We start from the raw sequence: 24,887 nt of genomic DNA, 5'->3' as shown, positions 1-24,887 counted from the left end.
TTATAGTGGAGCATAGCGTTTATTAAATTAAAACATGCTAAAAGAAAAAAAAAAAAGACTATATCCATCTGTCTGTAATTTAAAAAAAATATAAAAATAATCCAGAGGGCAAACACATTCTTCTCATTCTTAATAATTATAAGTATAATAACAACAACGATAAACTAAAAATGCCTTCTTTGCATCTTTCAATTAGATATACTGTTACTTCAAAACATGTAAAATAAAAAACAGGAACGTGTACGTCACTAGTGCCCTCTTGTGGTTGGTTAAAATAATTACCAGACTAGTGTTACAGTCTAGTGTAGTCAGGCAGCTGTAGACTGATCTTGACTGTTTTGCTCCTAATCATCGTCTTTTGAAGAGCAGAAGACTTCTGTCCCATGCTGTATTGCCAAAACTCTGCACCAAATCCATGCTGCACTGCTTTTCCAAGTGCTCTCTAGCATGCGCCGCCATGTCCCCTCGAATCTCAAGGGTCTTGAAGTGGTCGAAGTCACTGCGCCCCAGTTTGCGTAACCGGCGCGCAGCAGAGCGGTAACACTTCCACGGCTGTGCCTCCAGCAAAAAAAACCAAAAAAAAAACCCAATCCTGAAAAAAAAAAAAAAAAACGCTGCGTCTCCGTGATTCAGGTGCACCCACATAGTCACCGCAAAACAGGTGCACAGCTGGAAACGGGGGCAGCCAAACCTTCCCAGGTAGGACTCCAGCACTGCCTGGCTCTCTGCAGCATCTGTGATATCCAGGGGGATAAACTGGATATTTTGGGTAAAGGGGTTGGAGTTCTGCGCCCGGAGGATTAAATCCTGATCCAGGTCAAATCCAAGCAGATGCACTTCTCTTTTAGAAAAGTCACTTCCAGAGGCTTAACAGACAAATAAATACAAAAATAATTAAAAGCCCATTTTTATGAGTTAAATTTAATACATTTTCCTTATTGAAACCCATATGACAAAATTATATGAGTCTTTAGACAAAATAATTTACTGCTGAGCATAACTAGAAAAAATTCAACTTTTGACTTCCATGTCTGGAAACCTGTTATTGCACTGAAGTCATTTATATCAGGTTTTACACCTAATACTTAAAAATGGATACATATGAGTGGTTTTGATTCAGTTATATCGGTCTAAAAAGAAAAAAAAATGTTAAGGGTAAACATTAAGGCAAGTTTGTGTTTAGAGATAACCACAGCATGCAAAGATAAGAGAGTGAAGAATTTTACAAGCTTAATATCTAACACTAAAAGTATAACATGATGATTTAAATACCAAACCAGATATTAAAATCTGCAATCCTTTTACCCCTGAATTGCATCCCACGTCCAGTATTACAACGCGTTCAGAGCCGAGTCCGATGTTTTCCAGCAGCGTTCCTGGTATCAAACTAAGGCGGTTCTCTGGCGGGTTGAAGGTGTAATAATTGACGAAGTTTCCATAGGGAGCGGCTCCTGGGTCTTGGTTTTCCTCTTCACTCACATGGGGAACGCGAGTCTCCATGTCTGTCCAACAACAAAATAATCCCCGACGGCGCGCGCTGCCTTAACAAACTAGTTCCTCAATTAATAAAGGCAGGCATTATACCCAGATATTCGGCTCAGTGCTGTAAAATCGTTCATTTACGATGATAGAGTTTATAAACTCTCGGGAAAGTTACAAGAGGGGAACTTTACTACACTTGGCCCTTCTGCTTCGCCATAGCGTTACTGAAGTAACTGCGCATGCGCACAACCCATTTTCCCGACATCGAGAGCAGAGCTGCGTCTCCTCCAGACCTTGAATTGTAATTTAAACAGGTGAGACTCCACGTTTGGCATATTTTATGTAAACGCAGTAATTATTAAACGACTCTAAAATCGTGTTTATGTAGAAAGAAATAAAACTAAATCTCTTACTCAAACATAAACCATGCGAATTGTGGTTTAGGTCAGAGAGCTGAGGTGCAAACTCGTGCTGATGTGTTGTAAAAGAAATAAAACGAGCGAATATGCATAAATTAAAGGTATAATCGTTATTAAATATGGTGACATGTACCATGGAATATTCCTTGACGTATTTTAAGATCTTTAAATCTAGAGCCACAAATCTATAAAATTAATTTTTTAGTCTTTCTTCAGTAAAACTGTGGCACATTATATATATATATATAATTGATGATATTTCAGATATTTTCATATTTTAAAGCTTTGACATATTGTGTATCATGCTTTTTATTTTTTGGTTCCCAGAATGTCCTGCAAACATTAGGTTTAGGTTCTCATGCTGTTTCCAGGACAGAGTTTTTAAGGTTTGTTTTTGGTCAGCCAGCTTTTTGCAGACAGTACACATTCTTTTAAGGTTTGCAGAACCTGTAGACGTCTTGCAGAGGAGCGTGCGTCTTGCAGATGTAAATGCAGACGTCAGATAGACATCTCTGTAATGTATATGTGCTGTCTTCACAGATCACAGTCATGCTCAGCGGGAAGCGCATCGCTGATGTGGGTTATAAGCTGTTCTCGGGCTCCATGATGCTGTTGACGGTGTACGGCGGATACCTGTGCGTCCTGCGGGCTCAGCGGTACATGCAGAAACAGAAACAGCTGGAGGCACAGAATGAGAGCGCGGCTTCAGAAACTATTAAAGACTGAAGACACGGGCTGTGAATAATCACTGGACCGGACACTGATCATGTCACACGAACAGATTGTCAGCAGAGCCACACCTGCGCTCACGACCCCCGAAGGGTTTATTTTTGCCTTTTTGAGGAGTTCAGTGAGATCTTCTGTGTTGCAATATATTAAATACTCCTTGTAAAATCTACCATCATCACGAGTGTCTGTGCATGTCCTGTAGATCTGCCGGGTTCTCAAGTTGTGAAAATGCTTTTAAAGATGACCAAACATTCTAGAGCTGAATATAAATTTAAATTATTATATTCCAGGGTTTTCAATGTTTACCCTAAAACTAAAAAATATTACAATTGTTTGTTTATTGAAACGAAGCTGAAATAAAATACAAAATTAGATGAAAAACGAAAATTTGTTAACGGAAATAAAACAAGTTTAGGTTGAAGTACTAAAATTAATCTGAAATGTATATATAAAAGCACATAAAATTACTAAAAGTAAAAACAGAAAACATAAAAATAAAAGCCAATTTAAAATATTAATAAATACTAAAATAATATTAAAATAGTTTTATTCACCATGCATCGTGTTTTTAATGCCCTTCGTGGTCAGAAAATACCATTTATTTTTTTTTGCATTATAGAAATTAATTTTTAAAAAGATTTCAAAATTGACTGGAAAACTGGAAACTACACTTAAAATTCTATTGCATTTGTAGTATAACTGTGGGAAGCCTTAATCTATAATTAATTTTTCATATTTTATTTCCTCACATAATCATTTCATTTAATTTAGATTTTCAGCGTCCTATTAATCAAAAAGCATCTCATTACAGAGCAAAGGCCCAGCTTTCATTTTAATAACCTTATTTGGTTTCCAAAAATAAAAATAAAAAGCGGAATGAAAAACAGCACAGGAAACAATTTACAAACACATCAAACAAACAATGAAAAACGAAAAGAGAAGCAAATGCATATGGAAACTCAAGTACATCTGACCATTAAAATCGAGAGAGAATCTTCTTTCCTGACTTCAGTAAAATGTGAAGCGCGGAGAAGAAACGTCTTCTCGGCTCCCGAGACAAGGAAACGAGGGAATGCAAATATCACAAATTTAATCGTTTTCTCTTTCACAAGCTTCTCATAGTGGCCATATTGTCATTACTGTCCCATCGTCACTGGAATGACGCCCCAAACTCCGTCACTGAGTCTCAGAAGTCCCACAACAGGGTGATTCCGTTGGTGTTTTGTCGATTTTTTGGTGTTGGAGTGAGTTACAGGGATGAGGAGTAGTGCCATCGCGATATTTCTGGGACATGAGTTCTTTGTGCGCAAGGCCACACGGAGGGAGCGTCACCAGTTGTTGTGGTTCTGGCTCCAGTGTTTGGAGCCAAAATGGCCATTGGTGCCATTTTCTCCTCGGGATGAAGCCGTCTTGAGTCGCTCTTTGGACGTCGTTTCGGTTTCTTCCTCCGAGCTGCTTTCGATGTCGCTGCGGTCATCTTTGGACACCTGGAACGACATTTGGTGTATCAGTTGTAGTACTTTTAATGGTCTGGATGTAGTATGCAAAAAAATAAAAAATAATATTAAAACAGTTTTAAAAGCAGATCAATCCAATAAAACGCTTTTTAATTAAAGGAGTGTTTTGGTTCAATTCTCTGGCTGGAAAATGTTGGCGGCCTTCCTCAAGAGGGCGCTTGGGTGCTTTAAAAGCAAAATCCTCCACTCAAAGATCTAGATGAGTTTGTTTCTTCATCAGATTTGGAGAAATGTAGCATTGCATCACTTGCTCACCAGTGGATTCTTTAAAGTGAATGGGTGCCGTCAGAATGAGAGTCCAAACAGCTAATAAAAACATCACAATAATCCACACCACTCCAGTCCATCTGTCAACATCTTGAAGACAAAAACTGTGTGTGTGTTTGTAAGAAACAAATCCTTATTATGAAGTTTTAACTTCAAACTGTTGCTTTTGGCTACAATATGACTCCACAATCCATAATAATGCTTCCTCTAATGAAAAAGTCCACTCTTGTTGTCCTCTCACGTCAAAATCCTCCAACAGTGCAGAGCTGTTTTGGATTGTAAACGGTGTTTGATCTGTGCAGATTTCGCTCCTGATTCAGACGAGACAACCTTTTCACTTTAGGAAGCATTATTATGGAGTCATATTTTAGCCAGAAGAGACGGTTTGAAGTTAAAAACGTCTTGATAGATTTGTTCTGGCTTTTCACTTCACAAGACTTGATTAGTTAATGGTCTGAATTGCCTGTGGATTATTGTAATGTCTTTTTATCAGCTGTTTGGACTGACGGCACCCATTCACTGCAGAGGATCCATTGGAGAGCAAGTAATATAATGCTACATTTCTCCAAATCTGATAAAGAACCAAACTCATCTACATCCTGAATGGCCTGAGGGTGAGTAAATGTTCAGGAGAATTGCATTTCTGGAGTAACTAGTCCTTTGAAACACATTCAGTTCAATTCACATTTCAAGCCACTACAAAATGAACCAGGAAATCAAGTAAAGAGAGCAGACTTACAGCCGAAGACACTGAGAGAGAGGGAAAGACCCTAAAGCGAGCGGGTTTAGCAGAAAGAGCGAAAGATTTCTATCAGGACAGAAGCTGAAAGATGGGAAGAGGCCTCCAGCAGCTAGAGAGGGGAAAGACAAACCAGTTCTGCAGGAGAGAAAGATAAAAAGAGAGGAAACGCGTGTAACTACATGAACGTGGACCTCCTGAACATGTGGCTCAGAGCCAGAGAATAACGGCGGGTTTGTGCGCACCTTTCCTCTCATGATGGCTTTGGAGGCGATGCGAGCGATGAGGTAGGACCAGATGATGTGCAGCACCTGCAGCACCAGCAGCAGAGAGTTGAAGAGCCACCAGGACGGGTACGGCCCGATGATCTCCCAGCTCTCGAAGAGCGTCGTGTTCAGAATCCTGCAACAACAAAACACGTCATCTCATCTGAACGTATGGGGACGATTCATTTTACCAACCATTTCACCATTAAACTGGATGAAGCAGTTTTATGGATTATGGAGTCAGATTTTGGCCAGAAGCAACAGTTTGAAGTTAAAACATCCCAATGATGGATTTTTTTTTTTTTAAACACAAACATGCAGCTTTTGGCTTCACAAGAGATTATTTGATAGACTGGAGTGGTGTGTATTACTTGTGGATTATTGTGATGTTTTTATCAGCTGTTTGGACTCTCATTCTGACGGCACCCATTCACTTCAGAGGATCCATTGGTGAGCAAGTCATGCAATGCTACATTTCTCCAAATCTGATGAACAAACAAACTCATCTATGTCTGCTTTAATATTTTGTATACTACTATTTTCTCACGAAAAACGTGTACTTAATGTGTACCACAAACATTCGTCGTCATATTTTCAGATTTTGAGACAGTTTTCAAAGAGAATATTTACAATATCTATGTTTACGTCCAGAGTTGCGAATTTAACTTGAAATATCACAGAAACTTTTGTGAATAAAGCACTATTTCTATCCCATGTATACAAGATAACAAAATAGCCACTTCCTGGGAAACTGGCACAAAGTATCAATAATAAAAATACTGGATATATAATTAATAAAATAATCAACTTCATTTGATAACATATTATAACAAAAGCATTCAAACAGTCATCGTTTACATTAACATAAATTTGTTGTTTTGATAAAAAAAATAAAAATAAGAATCAGAAAATTTAAAAATTAAGTTTTGAATAATTAGTGTATTTTAAAATTATGGCTGCAGGCAGGTTTTCATGATCTGTTGGCATTAAAACTATTATTTTTATTAAATGCAAAATACTATTACTATTTTTTTATTTCATTTCAGATGCTTTTCATTAAAACTTTCTTTTCATTTAAATTTCTAAAATGCTTGAGACTTTCAACACTTTTAATACTTTAGTATTAATACTATGAATACTAAATGAATGCTATTAATATGCTTTTAGTATTTAGTATAATAGAAAGTGATAAGTAAGCAATAAGAGAATGAGTCAGAGCTGAAGGGCGTTGTTAGACACGAGTCACTGCAACCACTTCACTCATTATTCATTACATAAATAATAAACAGTTCACTTTGCTGAATACATAACACACGGAACAGTTTTGACACTATATTATTGATTGTTTATGTAGCTATGGGTGTTGCACAGTGATACACAGAACCGGATGAAACGGTCATAGCTGTTCTTTATCGGGAATAAAACACTGCTGCTGGCCAATCAGAATCAAGGACTGTATAGAGACTCTTCAAGGCGTGTAATAGTGATTTCTCTATGTGATGTCCTGCTGATTGAGTGTTGTATCTGCGGTGGAGGTCAGTGGATCTGGACTGCGTGTCTGTTCTATCATCGTGATACCAAAACCCAGACACTGAATCCAGCCGCTCGGGTTTCGCTCTGCAGGAGACCATCAGCGGCTCTCAAACAGGTAATTGGACTATTAAATGATCGCCCGTGCACACACACACACACACACACACACACGGATGTGATACTGACCAGAAGGGGAAAATGATCAATCTCGTCCCGAAGAAGATCATACTGAACACCACAAACAAGAAGTCACATAAACGCTGGTATTTGGCATAGTTCGCTAACTTTGCGGCCTGTAAGATAATAAAAATAAAAATAATAAAAAAAACAAATATTAATTAAAAAATGTTGCATTTGGAAAAAAAATACAGTGAGGTAGAATTTTATACATCATTACTTGTTTAAATGCAATTTATATACAGCTATATAATGTTTTTTTTTTGCTCGATTTTTAATAGTTTTTGTCAACTAAAATAAAATATATAATTATAATTTTAAAAAATGTTAAATAAAATTAAACAAATATATAAAAAAACCCTTCTACTTGTTTCTTGAATTTTAATTTTTTTTATGTTAGCTGTTAAGGCGACATTTAAAAATTTAAATGAATTAATAATAATAATAATAAAAACAGTAAATAGACATAAAAATGAATGAATATAAATGACAAAAGCACAACAAAATGAGTAACTAAAATTGAAATAATGGAAAGTGTGAAAATTCTATTAGTATATTAATGATACAAAAAGTGTCATTTAAATGCTAATTTCTAAATGGTAATATAATAATGAAATAACTATAATATCTGGTATCTATCTATCTATAATAAAAATAATAATAAAAATAAAATTATAAAATTAATTTAATTATCAATACATTACATAAATATTATACGTTACATTTAATATATTACAATAATATTAGAAAATAATACAGGTAATTTTAAATATATCTGTTTTGTAAAGGCTGCTCATGTAGCACTGAATAAAATATAAAAATACTAGTAATTGTAGGCGCAATTTGACTTTAAAATCTAGTTAAATGTTGATTTAAAAATCAATAATTCATGTATCATTGAGGACAAAAGTGAATGCAGGTAATTTTGTGTAACGTTACACACTGCTCCTCAGTTAAATGCTGGTTGCTGAATATTACTCAGAATAACGTGACAGTAAAAGCATTGTTATGCGTTCTCACCTCCAGCAGGAAGTCCGATGTGTCGTGAACGCACATGACCAGACTCCCCACACGCAACATGTTATTAACATACGAGAAACTGATCAGGCTGATGGTCGCCAGATGATGAACGAACATGATGAGGAAATCCTGCAGAAATACACGGGAAATACGTGTAAAACTTCCAGCAGGACATGAAAATATGATGCAAATTAAACACGAGCGCACAAAAACAACTCAGATTTGTAACTTTTGCCTTCAGCTGCAAACAGTAGCCTAATTCTCCAGACTGTTTCCACCGTGTCCAGAAATAAAGAGGAACCACATCTCTCTGTTATGATTGAGTCACTGTAACTTATTATACAAAACTCTGGGCTCATAATGGCCACAGCCGCGTATCTTAAACAAATAAGACCGGCCGCACCCTGAAGATGCTCTTCAAACGCCAGAGTTATGTGTCTTTACGAGCGAGAAAAGGAAAAACAATAGAGAAACAAAAGCCATGTGCGAGTTCATTCTTGTTTAGTTTAAGGCCTTTCCTTCTCTAACGCACCGATCTTGAGTAGTTTTAATCTGTATAGCATGACAGAGCTGCTGACGTGAGGCGGTGGAGAACAATGCTTTGTTAAGTATGTAAAACAGCAGTATTTTGACCGTAGAGTCGAGATATATAAAGCTACTTTGAATATGTATGTCTGATGTGGGGGGAAAGTTGAGAGAGGAGAGAAGTGAATTAAAATAATGGATTAAACACAGTAGAAATGAATAGATGGTTGCTTGATTCAGGAACGCTCACCTTTCTTTTGATGTCTGTGAACTGTGACAACATCAGTTATATAATAATAATAAAAACAATACATCACCAACTACAGCACACACACAAAAAACACACACATTAAAAACTCCAAAAATTCAAAAAATAAAAAAAAAAAAAATAAAATAAAAAAAAAAAAAAAAAAAGTAATAAAAGAAAATAAATAAACCTAAATAATAATAATAAAAAGTAAAATAAAATAAAATAATACATTAAAATGAAAAAAAAAAATTGAAATAAAAAATGAGCATAAAAAAAAAAAAAAAAAAAAAATTGTGAAGTTTTTTTATAATGTGAAATCTTATTTATGATGCATTATGCATTTAATCCCTAAATCTTAATTTTATCATAAAAAAAATCAGCAAACAAACAAATAAATGCTTAATGTACATCTCAAAAATAGTTAATTTACTAAATCCTAATTTCTATAAATTACATTACATTTAATCCACAAATCAAAACCATAAAATAAAATAATTTCATTTAATTTGATTGAATTTCATTTCATATATGAAGTGACAACATTTTAGGTTCTTTAAAACCTTTTTTTTTTTTTTGTCATGTAAAATTTCTTTCAAGACAACCAAGCACATTTATTATCTAAATCCTTATTAATATTAATAATAAATTTGAATAACAATACAATACATATTTATTCGAAATGCACTTTTCTAATACCCAAAGTGCTATACAGTATTATATATAAAAATATTTTTGCATTCCCCATTTGCAATCATTTATATGCTTAAGAATTTTTATTTATTTATGATAATTTAAATTTGCCTAAATTCAACAACATGTCCTTTGCAGTTTTCCTTTATATGCTCTTATATTGTGGATTGTTTGCACAATTGAACCATAACGGGCAAAAGATTCGTGAAAATGTCAATGTTAAGTCAAATGTTAAGATTCATTTGAACCCACATCAGAAAACGGCAACATTAAGTGTTACCTGATAGGGGTAATTGTACCAGCAGTGTCTCGTGTCCCACATCCAGGGAGACTAGAAAAAACACACACACGGATTTAAAATAAATAAATCACATAAGTGGCCCAAACAGTGATATCTGTCCGTAATTCTACATCTTTCAGTTGAAACTCACCTGCCACAGGAAACGGATCCCATACATAAATATACACAGATAGAATGTAAACCTCCACCTGCAGAGAAAGAAGCAGAGAGAACAAAAGACAGAAACTCAAACACACGGCTGCATATGAGAGTATAGCAATCAGAAAGGAAATGTTGAACACAATCCTATCAGTCCAATCACACGTGTTGATAAACATGGCAGCCAGAGGCCTGATTTCACTGCTGAATCACAGAGAATGAGGGCAGATCTTGTGTTTGACAACAGATGCATCTGATATGATTAAATCAGGAAAGACCCCACAGGGATCTGTTAATAGTTTCCCATGTCAAGCACAACAACCTGCTCCTCCAACATCAACATGCATTTATATCTTCACGGCCAATCTAGAGCACTTCCAGTGAAGCTGTGATTGACAGGAAAACCGACCAATGGAGGAAGAGACTCACTGTTTCACTGGCAATGGATCCACAAGTATTTTTCCATTGGAATCTCAAAACAATCCTCAATACAGATTTCTAATGAACCAAACCAGCTATCTCTAAGATGAATTATTACTAGATTGTGTACTAATACTTGAGTAGCTTATACTAGAAACTATTTAGTCCAAATCTCAATGATAATTTCCTCATCACTTTCCATAAAAGTGTCTATAATGCACTAGCATTCATGTGCGCTAACAGAAAAGCATTAAAACGTACATGCTCTCACAAAACTTGGTTCTTGTGCTGGGTTTGTCCTGGTTCCGCCGCTGTCGAAACCATCGCTGGACCTTCCTCACGTCCCAGTCCAGCTGCTTTGACAGACCCTCTAAGTGCCGCGAGTCCGGGGACTGGAATAAACAAGAAAAATTGAGAGTAAATGTAATCATATCTCAAATTATCCTTCATGGTATTGTGGAATTATGAAGTTACGAATAAACTCTTGCTAGCAATTAAATTTATTTGTCCTACACACACACAAGTAATTAATATTTTCAATTTTTTTGCTTAATTCGACAATTTAAGCTAAACTGGAAATGACAATTAAAAAAAAAAATGAAAACTTAAATTTTTTTGGAAAAGGGGGTGGGATTGGGAATGTTTCCTCGAGTTCTCGAGTTAGGATTCGAACTCGGGACACAAGTGACCTTCACAGACATTTCATAACTCAAAATTTACATCTTAATTTTATTTAGTTCTTCACGTCTTGTATCTCAAGACCTTCACTGACACTTTTGTATACTAATAAACTAATAAATCAACTAAATGTTATAAAGTAAAGCATTTTTTGTTGTGAAGATTGTTATAGGCATAATTTGTTTAACGATGTATGTAAATCACACAATAAACACTGAAATAGCTACATTTATTTCACTTTTTCATTTTCTTCGTGATAGTTTTAAATTAAGATGATATATTTACATTTACATATCTCACATTATATGAGATTTTTACATTGTAAGCTTTAAAATCTTGATATAAGACAAAAAAATATAATTTAAAAAAAAATAATCTAAAAAAAAAAAAAAAAAAAAAAAAAAAAAACACAAAAAAAAAATTAGTTGCATTTATTTCACTTTTTCACTATGATAGTTTAGAATTGAAATAAATAATATATTTATTAAGGATTTTTCCACTGTAAGCTTTAAATTCTGGGCCTGGGACAAAAGTAAATACATTTTAGTTTTCATTTAAAAAAATTAAAATGTAAAAATAAAATGTAAAATGTAAAAATAAAATCAAGCCTTGGAGCATAAATGGAACAAAGGTATATAAATTCTACTTTCCATTAAAAAATAAATAAATAAATAAATAAAACCCTGGAACATCCGGAACATAACCCGTCTTAAGTTGATACATAAAACGAAAAAAAAAAGAAAGGCCTACAGAATAACCAGCAAAATGACAAATGAAACCACAATGACAAAATGAAAAATGAGACCACAGATTGACAGCTTTCTTAAGAAAGTTATCAGTTCAGATCTCCACCCACATCAGCTTGAGAGCTGATAAAAAGGTTTTACAGCAGCTTGACAAAACAGCTCTTTGAAGCCACTGGTGATTGTAAAGAGAAATGTCACAACTCTATTCATCTGTCTGCTGATGTTAAACCTGCCTGAGGTGCATTTACTGTTGGTTTCTAGACTAAAGTTGAAGATATTGCCTCATAAAACACACAGTGACAGCAGAGGAACAACAGGTTCACGAAAGAGAAAAACCAGGACTGAATAATGTCTAAAAATGGGGCTGGGAAATGTTTTGATTGTATTTTAATCTTATTTCACCAGTTTACTTCACATTGAGCATTAGCTTCGGTCAATGACTCTCTCTCTCTCTCTCTTGCACGGCTTATCATGGCTTTATTTTCCATTACGCTGCTCCAGCATACCTTTGTGATGGATGTAAACACTTTCTCCAGGACAGCGTTGGGCTGAGCTCTCCGACTCAACTCCGTCTGGATCTGAAGGAGGGAGGCACATGGACCCGCGATACACCTGCAGGGGGGACGCAGAGATAAATCACAATCTTATCTTGTGCTATCAAGACCGAATTCAAGCGATTTACATGCCGGACGTACTAATCTAGATCTAAAGTGTTTTACATTAAATTGTGTTTTGAATTGTGTTTACATTGAAAAGTGTTTTACATTAAACTGATTTTATGGTTTTGACTTCTGAGACTAAATTTTAAATAGTAGTTTCCAAGACACAAGCACCGAGTTTCAGACTGTTCTGAAATGTTAAAACATACTAACGGTGTGTGCACACCAAAAGCAAAGCGAATACTTGCATTGCGTTACTCGCAAGATGTTTTTCATGTTGCTCGGATAATTTAATACATAAAAAATAGAAACCGTTTTGCATCATGCAGATTTTACTTAAATTGAAATTTTTCGACGTTTTTCAAAATGCATTGCCCAATTTGCGTCATTCACATTTTCTGGCGTGAATTTCTGTTTGTTTATCTCACACCTCACATAAAATATATTTTCTAAAAAAAATATACGTTTTTTGTTTTCAAAAAACAAAAACAATGCGCTAAAACATGTTAGACATTGCTAAAAATGGGTTAAATCATGTTAACAACATGCTAAGAAGATACTCAATCATGTTAGCGATAAGCTGTGGAACTGGAACATGCTAGTAACATGTCAAATTATGCTAACAATGTGCTAAAACATGCTAGTGTTCATGCTTTGCACAACATTCTTTGTTCTTAATTTAGAAAATATTTTGATTGTCATTTGTTTTTGTACATTTAATTCTTTGGAAAAAAAATGTGCTAAAATTGTGCTAAATCATGCTAGCAACATGCTAAGAAGATACTCAATCATGTTAGCAGTAAGCTGTGGAATTAGAAAATGCTAGCTAAAACATGCTAAAACCACATGCTAATTCATGTTAACAATGTGCTAAAATCATGCTAGGAACATGTTAAAAAGTTGTTATTAATAATGTGTTTTCAAATCATGCTAGGAATCATGCTATTAGAAGTAGGAACCTGTTAAAATGTTTAATAATGTGTTTCAAAATCATGCTAGGAACATGTTAAAATGTTAATAATGTGTTTCAAATCATGCTAGGAACATGTTAAAATGTTAATAATGTGTTTCAAATCATGCTAGGAACATGTTAAAATGTTAATAATGTGTTTCAAATCATGCTAGGAACATGTTAAAATGTTAATAATGTGTTTCAAATCATGCTAGGAACATGTTAAAATGTTAATAATGTGTTTCAAATCATGCTAGGAACATGTTAATAATGTGTTAAATCATGCTAGCAAAGTGGCAAGTTATGCTTTCAACACAGTAAAGCAGGCCAACAGTCTTCAAACATGTTAGCAACATGATAATTCAATTTAACAACATGCTAAAACGTTATCCACATGCTAAACCATGCTGGTAATGTGCTAAAACATGTTAGCAGCATATTTTAATGACTTCAACTTCAAGCTTTTCAAACCCCAACACAAGGCTTTGTCAAGCTAACATCAATGTTTGTTTATAGACTTTACTCATCTAGATTTAATCTACTGTTCTACTACTCAAACACAAATCGTGATTTAATGAAAATTAACATGATCAAATAACATTTCACTATGTACATTTTGAAATCCCGTTTTAGAAGTAGGTGCACAATAACAGATATATAATACCTAATAGTAGGTGCTAATAATGGACAACAAACATATCCCAAAACTTTTAGTTAAAAGGGGCAAAGTTCCCCGCTAATCTCTCAGGTGGTAATGTTAGGAGCTAGTTTATCTAGTTAGCTCTTAAATAGCAGCATTTCAGACCGTATTACAAAAAGCACAAAAAGCAGATTTGACTCATGCAAAATCCAGCTACTTTCCTAAAACTCCACTGAATGCAAAACAAATTAGTCTTGACTGCAGGATTAAAGCTGCTGACGAATCCAAAGGACGGGAACATTTATGAGTGGGACACTTCAGTTCCATTAAATCTATAAACAAATTAACAAACGAGCACTGGTGATGGGTGAGGGAAACCTATTTGCATGACCTGATCCCAAACCTCTCACATCCTCAGGTCAGGTTTATCTCACACCATAAAGAAATCAAATAAGAATCAAATACATCCTGTTCTGGAAATGCGTCCTGTTCACAGAAGTAAATAAATGGAAATCTAGGCCTCCACGTCATTATACAACAAAGTCAGGACTTGGTTTTCTAAGAAACCTAGCTAAAAAAAGATGTTTCGTGTCAGTGAAGTAACTAAGATCATGTGCTTTTTAACCATTTATAGACGGATTTCTTTGAAAACTCTGAATACACTGCATTGTTTTCAACAATGATTCAACCAATGATGTGTGTTTTGGGTGGAAAATATATCCAAGCAATGACTGTTGCAAAAAAAAAAAAAAAAAAAAAAGTTAGTTTTGGCAAATTTTGAAAAACTAGTGGCAAGGCAGAAATTGTATACTTTAACAGCAAAAAGTAAAAAAAAAAAAAAAACAGGAAATATTCTATTTATTGTTAATTTGGTGAAATAAAATATCTGTAGAATAATTCATGTAAAAAACAGTGTGGAAAACATGCATTATTTTATTTTACATTGAATATGTTGAATCTACTATGCAACAATGGATATTTGATCCGAAAGATGCATTCTGAAAATAAATACAGAAATACAGGAAAAAATAAAAATTAAAATTAACAAAGAAATACAAACTTTTTCAAACACTAGAATAGAATACAATAAAATAATTAAACTAAAACAGAAACCCAATGGGATTTCTGAATGGTATTTTCATTATATTCCCAAAAACAGTAAATATGCTATATGACGAATAAAATAAAATAATTAAACTAAAATACAGAAAGTGCATAAAATGAAAACGTGATAAAAAAAGTTAACAAAATACTATCACAAACTCTGAAAAAATTATAAAAAATTACAAATTTGGAAAATTACACAACACAAGTTTACACGAGTGTCTGTAGTTCTGTTTTTTTGTTTTAATGTTTAAATGTATGAAACTGTTTCCATTAAATTATTTTCTAAACACTTCATCATCACTTAAAAATCTTAACTCAATGTAAGTTTTGGTACATTGTTTAAGTCTTAGTAATATTTATGTTTAGGAAAACGAAAACATCTCTGTTTACTGCTTTTTTATTATTAATTTGAAGAATTTAAATAATACATATCTCAGATTTTTGATGTTTTACATTTTACTTTGAACGTTTTGAATCTATTTAGCAACAATGGTTATTTGGTCAAAAAGACAATTCCTACAACTAAAAACAGGCAAAAGTCAAAATATACAAACTTTTTTAAACACATGAATCATTCCTCATGCTAAATATTTAAACAAGTCTTCATAAGAACAAAAACGCCAGTTAATTGTGGTCAAAGTTCTTAATATAAAACTCACTCCACGTCTCTCAAACAATAAAACCGGACCAGTGAGCAGCTTCATAAACACACCGCTCCGTAATGACCCTACATGCTCAATGGGCGCTGCAGCAATGTGTTGTCAATGGTTGTTTTGAGCAGTTCATTAACCCAGAATTGGCACACGTGGGTGAACTATGTCTCCAGGCCTGTTAAACTGCACCGCCTGCCCACAAATACTACATGCTGCACTGTGGAATCTGACACTCGCCATAAAAAGCAAGCAATATGTTTTAATTAAAACAGGGCGGAAAGACATTGTTAGTGTCTAAGGATGAAGTTAAGTGTCTTTGCAGTGCACCAGGAGGCTAAGGCTAAGACCTTCACTGACTGACACATACAAAATATTACATTTACGATGATAGGGTCAAAGTGACAGTTGGGTCAGAACTAAACATTAGCCCGCTGATTAGAGAAAACACTAAAATCTGAGCTAGTTCATCAGTAAACAGATGTTTTGAACGATACAATCTCAGTTAATCTCGAATTTATCCATATGTCTGCTCTTCACTTACTCCCACATATTGACATTTTTGACTGTTTTATGAGACGTGCAGCAAGTGTGCGTTAGCTTATGTCCAACGGGTTCATATGTACGCATCTAAACTCCTAATTATGAAGCAGATTCGTTCTGAATGAATATCTTCGCAAATCGTCCCTCCCTAACATTTCCGTCTCGTTTTTAGTCGTTGGGTTACGGTCATAGTTTTAGTCATTTCTTGTTGACGACTTTTTTTTTTTTACCTTTTGTCGTCGGTGAAAAAATAAATGTTGTTGACGAAAATTATGACGAAAATTATTCGTCAACGAAATTTTCCACAATCTCACTTAATTTTCAGAATTGTTTTTTTTTATTTATTTTTTTTTTTTTTTAAAAGACGACCATCTTAGGTCATTTTGTGTCATTAAATGCATCTTCATTTACTAAAGTTTATATATTTGTACTGGAAAACAAAGCAATACTGAGGAAGAACCTCACTTCTTTATATGAGCTATGAAAGGGAAGTAGAGTATTTCCAGGCTGGTTTGAAAGAAATCACGAGGTTTTGAAGATCTTGTGAAACAAACAATGATGACCGAAAACTGACTGTAACAGGCAACGGACTTCTGATTCAATGCTAAACAGGATGAAGTGTGGCAACAGCTCAGGGTCAAAAGCTGAATGCTTGATTCATGCGGATTACATCACTGCTATCACACGCATCATTTCTGGCACAGATTTAGCTGAGGCTGTTATAGCAGGGATTCTGAATTGCTCATGGTTTGGCTGTTGTGTGGATGTTTGTGTATCAGGCTCGTGTTCAGCGCTGCATGCAAACCTCGTCATGCCAGTACAGCCGGCTAACAGCATTTGCCATTTTCTCACTAATTTGATTTGAGGCTCTGATAAGTGAAACATGACCTGAGCTTGTCCTATTTGGGTGGAGACTCGTTCTGTGTGTTTCTATGTCTTTACAGGATGTAAAAGTAGAATTTTTTGGCAGGTCAACATGACCCCCGGAAAAAACTACAGATAACCAGATAATAACCAGTTATTAAACTATTTGACAGCTGAAGGTTAAAAGGATTATTGACACAGAATTGACAACTCTGTCATCGTTTACTCACTCAAACCTGTTTGAGTTTCTTTCTTCTGTTGAACACTAAAAATGTTTTGAAGAATGTGGATACCCAAACAGTTGACGGCAGCAATAGCATTTGTTTTTATACTACGAAAGTCAATGGCTACCATCGACTAAGGGTGGGTAAATTTTTTCTGAATTTACATTTTTGGGCTAACTTTTCCTTTAACTACAAATAAGACTAAAGACAATCAACACAATTTTGATAAATCACAACCATAATAAGTTTTCAATGTTAAATTCTTAGAATAAGTCAAAGATATGGGTGTAAATATATACTGAAAATGGGTAGATATAATTACAATTTCTAAAATTTTCTAATTTCAATTCTTTACTAAAAAAATTGATGTAGATTCTTTACAAAATTTCAAATTAGGTCAATTTGATTTAAGTTTTTCCACTAAATTATGCGAGTCATAATGGAATTTGACTTTAAAGTATGATTCAGTTCAAGAATCAAGATTTGGGAGATTCTTTTAGAAAAATAGGAAGTCCAACATGATATCTGATCATTATAATTCAATTGCGATTCACTTCTAAATAATGCAATGCATCTGAAAAAAATCTGAAATTTGGTCACGATTGGATTAAACTGCAATTTTGTACTAAATGGTCACGTTTAGATTTGATTATTTTAGTACAATTCATAAATTAAAGATCATTTACATCATTGTGGAATACTTCCAAAACCAGTAACCAAGTTTTACATTTACATTACATTTATAAAAAATATCACTAAAACCAAGTACGACCAAGATTTAAGATTTGAAAAACCAATGACTTAAAAATTTTCTTAAAACACCAACAAAAAAAGTTCTCTTAAGTGCGTGAAAAAAAAAATCATAACTCAACTTCTTCAAAAAATGCATAATTCATCTTTTTCAGCGCAGGAACTACATTGGTTTAGCTAGGGATGAAAAATGCTTTTAAACTCAAGTTTGTAAAGTGATGATAGTTTTGAATTTTCGGATTTGAATTGAACTTAAGTTAGAAACTTTAAAATATAAAACGCTGTTAAATTCAAAAGAGGTTGCAGATGCTTATATGTTCCAGAAATAAGTAATGTATCCTATGTAAACATAAAAGGCAATGAAATATATGAATTGTTAATTAAACGTGAAGATGTAATCAAACAACTTGACACATATTTGTGACAATGCATGCAAGCTAAAACTAAAGGCAACCTTTGACTCAGGAAAACCCAGCAGACCCACAGTATTAGAGCTGTCTAGAGCATTAACTATTCAGTGACAGACTGAACTCTAGAGGGAAGGATCCTGGAAACGGGTGATGACACATTTCCAAAACCTAAACCTCTTGAGCAACAGCCCTGTGAATGTCAGCGTCACTCCTGCGGAGTCATTATGATTCGCTGTTATCCGCACGACAGTTGAACACATTCCTTTGAGAGAATGAGCCCAAACAAGTGCTGCCTGAATAAGACCTTGTGCGAGTGTGTGTGTGTGTGTGACAGAGAGAGAGTAATTATTCTGTGTGAATGAAGGTTGTGGTGAACGTTTTGAGTCCTGAGGGAAAAAAGAAACACAAAAAGCGTATGCAATTCATGCCAAGAGCAAAGTGACACTTCAACTGAATGACATAATTTAATGTTTTGCCTGGGGGAAATAAATTAATGTCTTATATAATAAATTAAAATAAATAAGTGTATATTTGTACAATAAGCTAAAATACATTAAAAAAAAAAAAAGAAGTATGCATTCAAGGTAAAAAAATATATCCTTCTAAAACAACCATCTCACTTAACGTCTAATGTTAAAATGTATGTTTTTAATTTAACCTTCTCCCTTTAAATACTTTGGTCAGTTCAAGAATAAATTTATGCAATTTTATATTATTTATTTAAAAGAATTAAAAGAGCAGTCTCATGTCCATTCTTGTATTTTTCAACTGGTCGAAATTGAGATATTTAAAAAGTAATTTAAAAAAATATTGCGTTACTTGTTACTAAAGAGAGTTATTCGTACAGCAATCTAATTACACTATTGAAGATGTAATTAGCAAGCAGTAATGAATTACTGTTTTAGGGTAACCTAATTTTATACAACTTTTTTTTTTCTGGCTTTTGAGAGTATTTTCTGATTTGTGGAGTGATAAAAAGAGATATCCAAAAACTTTGAACCTGACATCTGTTAATTTTCATAAAAAATTAACTGTAACGACATCAAAAAATTCCCATACATAGTTCAATAAAATAAAAAAAGTCTTTGGTTTAGATGTTTGTGTGTATGACTCATCGTCGCTAAAGCACATTAACACTATCTGTGGTCCACAGTTGCCATGAATAAATGAAGAGAGTGACTGCTGACGTCATCCTGACCGACCGCATGCAGACGTCACCCTGAAACCAGACCAACCCCCTCTGGACTAACTAGGCTAATTGGCCACCGCAGAGGCTCGGTCAGACCCAAGACATGAGGACACTGGTGAAACATGACAGGGGTGAGCGCCTGAAAACCAAGTAGGCCTTTTGGTTCCCCTCAAGATAAATCAATCAGCTAAACAGTGCTGAAAACTTGCATCTACTTGTCAAGGAAACATCTGTCATTTCCATTTAGTCTGAAATAGACATGTTAATCAAAAGGCAAAAACACAATTAAATTACTAAAACTTCATCTAAAATTAAAATGGGAAATATATCAATGAAAACTAATTCAAAATACCACAATAACATCTCACATAACACTCTCTAGTATGTATCTAGTATATAATCTGAAAAAAAAAAAAACTGGATTCAAATGTGTAAAGTAGATAATTTACTTTATACACCTCAGTCCCATCTTCTGACATTTTAAGTGAACATCAGGGTTTCACACTTTTAAGAAGAAACCCAACACATCTGATGATGCCATGTGTCTGAGCGAGTCCTGTGGACTGGTTTCACTTGCTATTTTTAAACCACGTAAGTAAGTCAAACGTACATTTTAAACCGTTTCAACAGAACTGGTGCAACCAGACTCAAAACCACAAATACTTTTACCTCAACTCGATCAGGAAGAAGTTGTTGTTTCTCCTAACAGGTTCCTCAAGATATTTATCATACTCCGCATCAACGAACCATCAAGCAGCCAAACAAACAAATACTGTTTTGGACGTAATACCTTGGAGTTTCATTCAAACCCCATTATACGTGATTCTAGCAATTATTCAGTAGGATGCTTGATATCAAAGCAACACAGTTCTGCTTGTATTCATAATGGACCCACTTTTTCTCATGAAGACTTGAGTTTTAGACGTCAAACGAGATCCCACCCACCGAACATTCAGCTTAGAACGCTCTTAAATCAATACGCTGAATGCTCTTCCTGCAGAAAGCCAACAGCAGATAGAGCAGAATCGAGTTGTTACAGACACAAAACCAACAACATACACAAAAAAAACGATTTTGAAAAAACAAAAAAAAAATAACTTGCCCCAAAATTACGATTTTGCCATCAATTACTTGCACTCAAACTGGTAAAAGACGTCCATAAAAACAAAGCATATTTTAAGTCATTTAATATTACAGTTTAAAGGGGTCGTGACATGAGAAATCAAATTTGCCTTTGATACAAATGTGGTCTTTGTATTATTAAAACATCCCGCACGGTTCATAGCTTAAAACGTCTTTATGAACAAAGCATTTATTTTATTAAGCTAAAAAAAAAAAAAAAAAAATGCATTAAGCTCGTTTTGGATCCGAAGTGCAAGGTGACAACATCTAGGCGCAGTCGTTTGCATAAACTCCGCCTACTGAGCAACATGTCACCATAGGCCCCGCCCACTGGCATTCAGTCACTAAAGAATGTTCGGTTTGATGCGTTTACAACTCGTTCGCATCTTTGTACAGATATCATAAGGATCCCAGCGTAAGAAACAAGTGTCTAGTTTATTTTTAATGTCAAAACAAATCACAACAACACGAATATTTAACAAATAAACATTTCACAAAATAACAAAAACTCCAACAAATAAATTCTGTAATTGACCACAAGCGGTACTAGATGTGACTGCAGCTGCATCCCAAACCATAAGTAAATTATTTAATAATGCTTTGTCTGGAAATGACAGTTTTATTTTGATGATGTTGTCAAAACACTCACATGTTATAGTTAGGGAGTGTTGATGCTGTTTCCTACGCAATGACGTTAAGCTAATCATAAAAGAGAAGCCTGAAAGGCCCCGCCCCCTAAAACAGGTCATTTTTTTTGTGTGTGCATGTGTGCAAAAAAAAAAAAAAAAAAATTAACATTATAAGTAGGCTAAACCTCAATGAACATATTAAGATAATAAAAAAAATCCATGTCAAGACCCCTTTGAAGAACATACAGAAATTTAAATCATGTTTCACTTCGCGATAAAGTCACTTTAGTATTTTTTCAGACCTTGACAGAACTGGTACCCATTCACTTTCATTGTACGGAAAAGTGCAGCGTGAACATTGCGCCAAGCATCTCCTGTCGTGTTGCAAATAAAAAAAAATAAAATTCTTCGACAACCATCAAAAGGTTTTGACAGAAAACAGTAGTTCATTTTTGAGTGCACTATGCCTTTAAATCCAAGCTTTCCCACACTGACACACTCAAGCTCTCTTGAATTCAAAGCATAGTTGAGACATGACACTGCACGTGTTTATGCATCACAGGCTCTGCTAAAGGTGCGGTGTCCATTTCTGACACTATTTCCAGATATTAAAGTGTCAAAATCAACATTAGGTAACTCTATATCATTACACATATTCCTGCACTTCTGCTCAACGTGGAAGGTTGACTAAAAAGCATGCTTTCTTTAAATGAGAGTGCGGTTGTAAAGGTAGGGGTGGAAAAAAAGACACATAAAAAGACTTTTAAGCAAAGAAAAATAAAAGCAATCCTCTTTTCTGAGTCTAGGCCTTAAGCTGGTCAGCTGACAGATGCCTCAGACTTAAAGCTCACAACCTGGAGGCTTGAAATTCCTCTCAAGTTCATCCAGCCCAGATGGACCTCATAACAGCTTGTTTTAAACGTTCATACACTTGCATGCATAGCCTAAACTTTAAATATTAAATATCAGTTGAGTCTACACAGCGTTTTGGATGGCCAAATGAACGCCAGACGCGTTAAAAGGCGCCCAGTCAAACGCGAATCCTACCTCTCGAAGACGATCCGCACCGCGAAGATCCCCAAGGCCAGCGGCAGCGCGGAGAGCAAGTGGCCGGCTTTCGGGTACTCCACCCCGGGCGCAGGGTCGGCCAGATCCGCCCAAGTGACATTGTGCGGAAGCCAGAAGCGCTCGTTCCAGAACCAGGCTGAGAGCGCAGCCATGTTAGGAGGAAAACTAAAGATTCAGAGAGAGAAGAGGACGTAAAGAAAGAAAATATGCGGGTGGCAAACGATTCACCGCCCCCTTTCTCCCTCTCTCTCTCTCTCTCTCTCTCTCTCTCTCTCTCTCTCGCGTGTGTGGATGAGTGTGTGGACGTGTTGAAGGTGTTTCCACACGATGATGAGGAAGTGTGCGCACTACGTAGACCTCACAACATGTTACGACACAAAATGCTCGTTAATAATACATATTACATATGGTAGATTCATTTATTGCTCTGGTGTGGCGTTTCAGAACGCTGATGTTCGTGTATTTTTGGCTAAAATTGATTCTTTTTCATGATTTGGGCAAAATGATTCTGAAACCCAAGAAACTGTTACGCTTCACGTATCATCAACGAACTATTTTGATCGAAAATGTAGTTTAAGCAACAGTATTTAAGGAAATAATTCATTTAAATGAATCAGTTCTTTGAATCGATTCTTTTGGCGAGCCGCGGGAACGAAGCGATTCGCTTGAATGAATCATTCCTGTCGTCGCAGTCACGACAAGTTCACCACTTGTTATATTGCGCCCCGTTTTGGACAAACTATGAACAACAACAGTAACTATATTAATTTATTGATTGACATCAGTCAAGAGCTTGAATAAAAACAAATATCCAGCACATACAATATAATTTTAGTGTTTTACGGCGCCCTGCATACAGGACAGCAATTAATATGATTAGAAGCTTTTAATGGTAAAGGAAGATGGAGGTCAAATAACTAATGACAAAGCAGAATCCCTAGAAGACATTCATCTTAAAGATAAAATTATTCTATTAATTATAAACAGGCATATGAATAAATGTACAAATTTAATTGCCAGTATATTATTTGAAGACGTCGTAATTTAATGATTTCCCTCAATTCATTTTGAAGGCTCTGTGTTTTGTTTTCAAAAGCAGGGCAGTCTTTTCCCTTTATCTTTTCACTTTAAAATTATATACAGTACATGCTATGGTTATCATCAGCTGAAACATTTTTTAAATTTGAAATGAAATAAAAATTTACTGAGATAAAATAATAAACCAGTTCTTTTCCCATTTAGTTGCCAAGACAACATTTTAAAGTCGTTCCAAACCCGTAAAAGCTCTGTTAAGGGATACTCCACCATAAAATTAAAATTTTGTCATTAATCACTTACCCCCATGTCGTTCCAAACCCATAAAAGCTCTGTTTGTCCTCAGAACACAATTTAAGATATTTTGGATGAAAACCTGGAGGCCTGTGACTGTCCCATAGACTGCCAAATAAATAACAGTGTCAAGGTCCAGGAAAGTACTAAAGCATCATCAGAATACTCCATCTGCCATCAGACGTGCAATCTGGGTTATATGAAGCGACGGGAACACTTTTTGTAAGTGAAGAAAACAAAAATAACATCTTTATTCAACAATTCCTTTGTCAACAGTCTCCTCTGTGTCTCTCTATATCACCGTATGCATTGTTTGCTCTTCTGTAAGTGATTAATGACAACATTTTCATTTTGGGATGGTGTATCCCTTTAAATTACTCAGACTAAAACTTACATAATTATACATTAACAACTATATAGACAGAGTGAAAAAAATAATAATTTAGAATATTAATGACAAAAAATAGTATAATATACATACTGGCACATGCTTAACCAAGTAATCATTTACTTACAAATAATGATAATGTATAACATTTAAAAAGTTTATTTAAAAACACAGATTGTGCTGCATTAATTAACATCCTGTCATCAAAAGAATCTGATATATTAGTCAAATGTTCATTCTCATAATGAACACACAAATACAATACAAAAGTAACAACCACTTTTTCAGTTGTCGTGGCCTCTGGAAATGTTTTTCCAACTTATTTTCTCCATAAGGTTTTCAAATTCTCAGAGGTGAATAACAAACATTGTTTTTGAAAAAAAATAATAAATAATTCACATGACAATAGGGAAAAGAAAGATATGAGACTAGGTACTTCAAGTCTTTTTTTATTATGATGCCCACA

General features: G+C 34.7%; 3 protein-coding genes across 4 annotated transcripts; 1 reads left to right on the top strand and 2 right to left on the bottom strand.

Moving 5' to 3' along the window:
• On the bottom strand, positions 1-1,557 carry LOC109102216 (pre-miRNA 5'-monophosphate methyltransferase). Its single transcript, XM_042748929.1, has 2 exons — positions 1,278-1,557; positions 1-866 (listed from the first exon to the last, which is right to left on the bottom strand). Exons 1-2 carry the CDS (start codon positions 1,498-1,500, stop codon positions 349-351), a joined length of 741 nt encoding a protein of 246 aa, XP_042604863.1. The 5' UTR covers positions 1,501-1,557; the 3' UTR covers positions 1-348.
• A 92-nt stretch (positions 1,558-1,649) lies between these two features.
• On the top strand, positions 1,650-2,799 carry LOC109102220 (cytochrome c oxidase assembly protein COX14 homolog). 2 transcript variants are annotated; one of them, XM_042749018.1, is made up of 2 exons: positions 1,650-1,796; positions 2,442-2,799. In XM_042749018.1, the coding sequence occupies exon 2, from the start codon at positions 2,451-2,453 to the stop codon at positions 2,625-2,627; it is 177 nt and encodes a 58-aa protein (XP_042604952.1). In that variant the 5' UTR covers positions 1,650-1,796; positions 2,442-2,450; the 3' UTR covers positions 2,628-2,799. The 2 variants fall into 2 exon arrangements, with proteins under 2 accessions (XP_042604952.1, XP_042604951.1); XM_042749017.1 differs by lacking the exon at positions 1,650-1,796 and adding an exon at positions 2,265-2,287.
• Positions 2,800-3,430: 631 nt separating this feature from the next.
• Positions 3,431-22,998, bottom strand: LOC109102223 (ceramide synthase 5-like). The gene is given in 11 exon segments (XM_042749021.1): positions 3,431-4,117; positions 5,399-5,555; positions 7,139-7,245; positions 8,150-8,278; positions 8,925-8,958; positions 8,960-8,994; positions 9,895-9,945; positions 10,046-10,103; positions 10,735-10,865; positions 12,404-12,509; positions 22,684-22,998. Coding segments are annotated over 11 exon segments (1,140 nt in total). The 5' UTR covers positions 22,857-22,998; the 3' UTR covers positions 3,431-3,958.
• Positions 22,999-24,887: the final 1,889 nt, after the last annotated feature.

The sequence above is a fragment of the Cyprinus carpio genome, chromosome B22 (genome assembly GCF_018340385.1).
Source record: "Cyprinus carpio isolate SPL01 chromosome B22, ASM1834038v1, whole genome shotgun sequence".
Classification (NCBI taxonomy): Eukaryota; Metazoa; Chordata; class Actinopteri; order Cypriniformes; family Cyprinidae; genus Cyprinus; species Cyprinus carpio.
Note: the sequence above shows the minus strand (reverse complement) of the source record. Positions and strands in the feature narration are given on the sequence as shown.

Excerpts from the sequence above, each read along its gene's own strand:
- LOC109102216 (XM_042748929.1), bottom strand. The coding sequence starts at position 1,500 with ATGGAGACTCGCGTTCCCCATGTGAGTGAAGAGGAAAACCAAGACCCA. Across the intron at positions 867-1,277 it reads ATTGCAGATTTTAATATCTG|CCTCTGGAAGTGACTTTTCT; the intron begins GTTTGGTATTTA and ends TTGTCTGTTAAG.
- LOC109102220 (XM_042749018.1), top strand. The coding sequence starts at position 2,451 with ATGCTCAGCGGGAAGCGCATCGCTGATGTGGGTTATAAGCTGTTCTCG.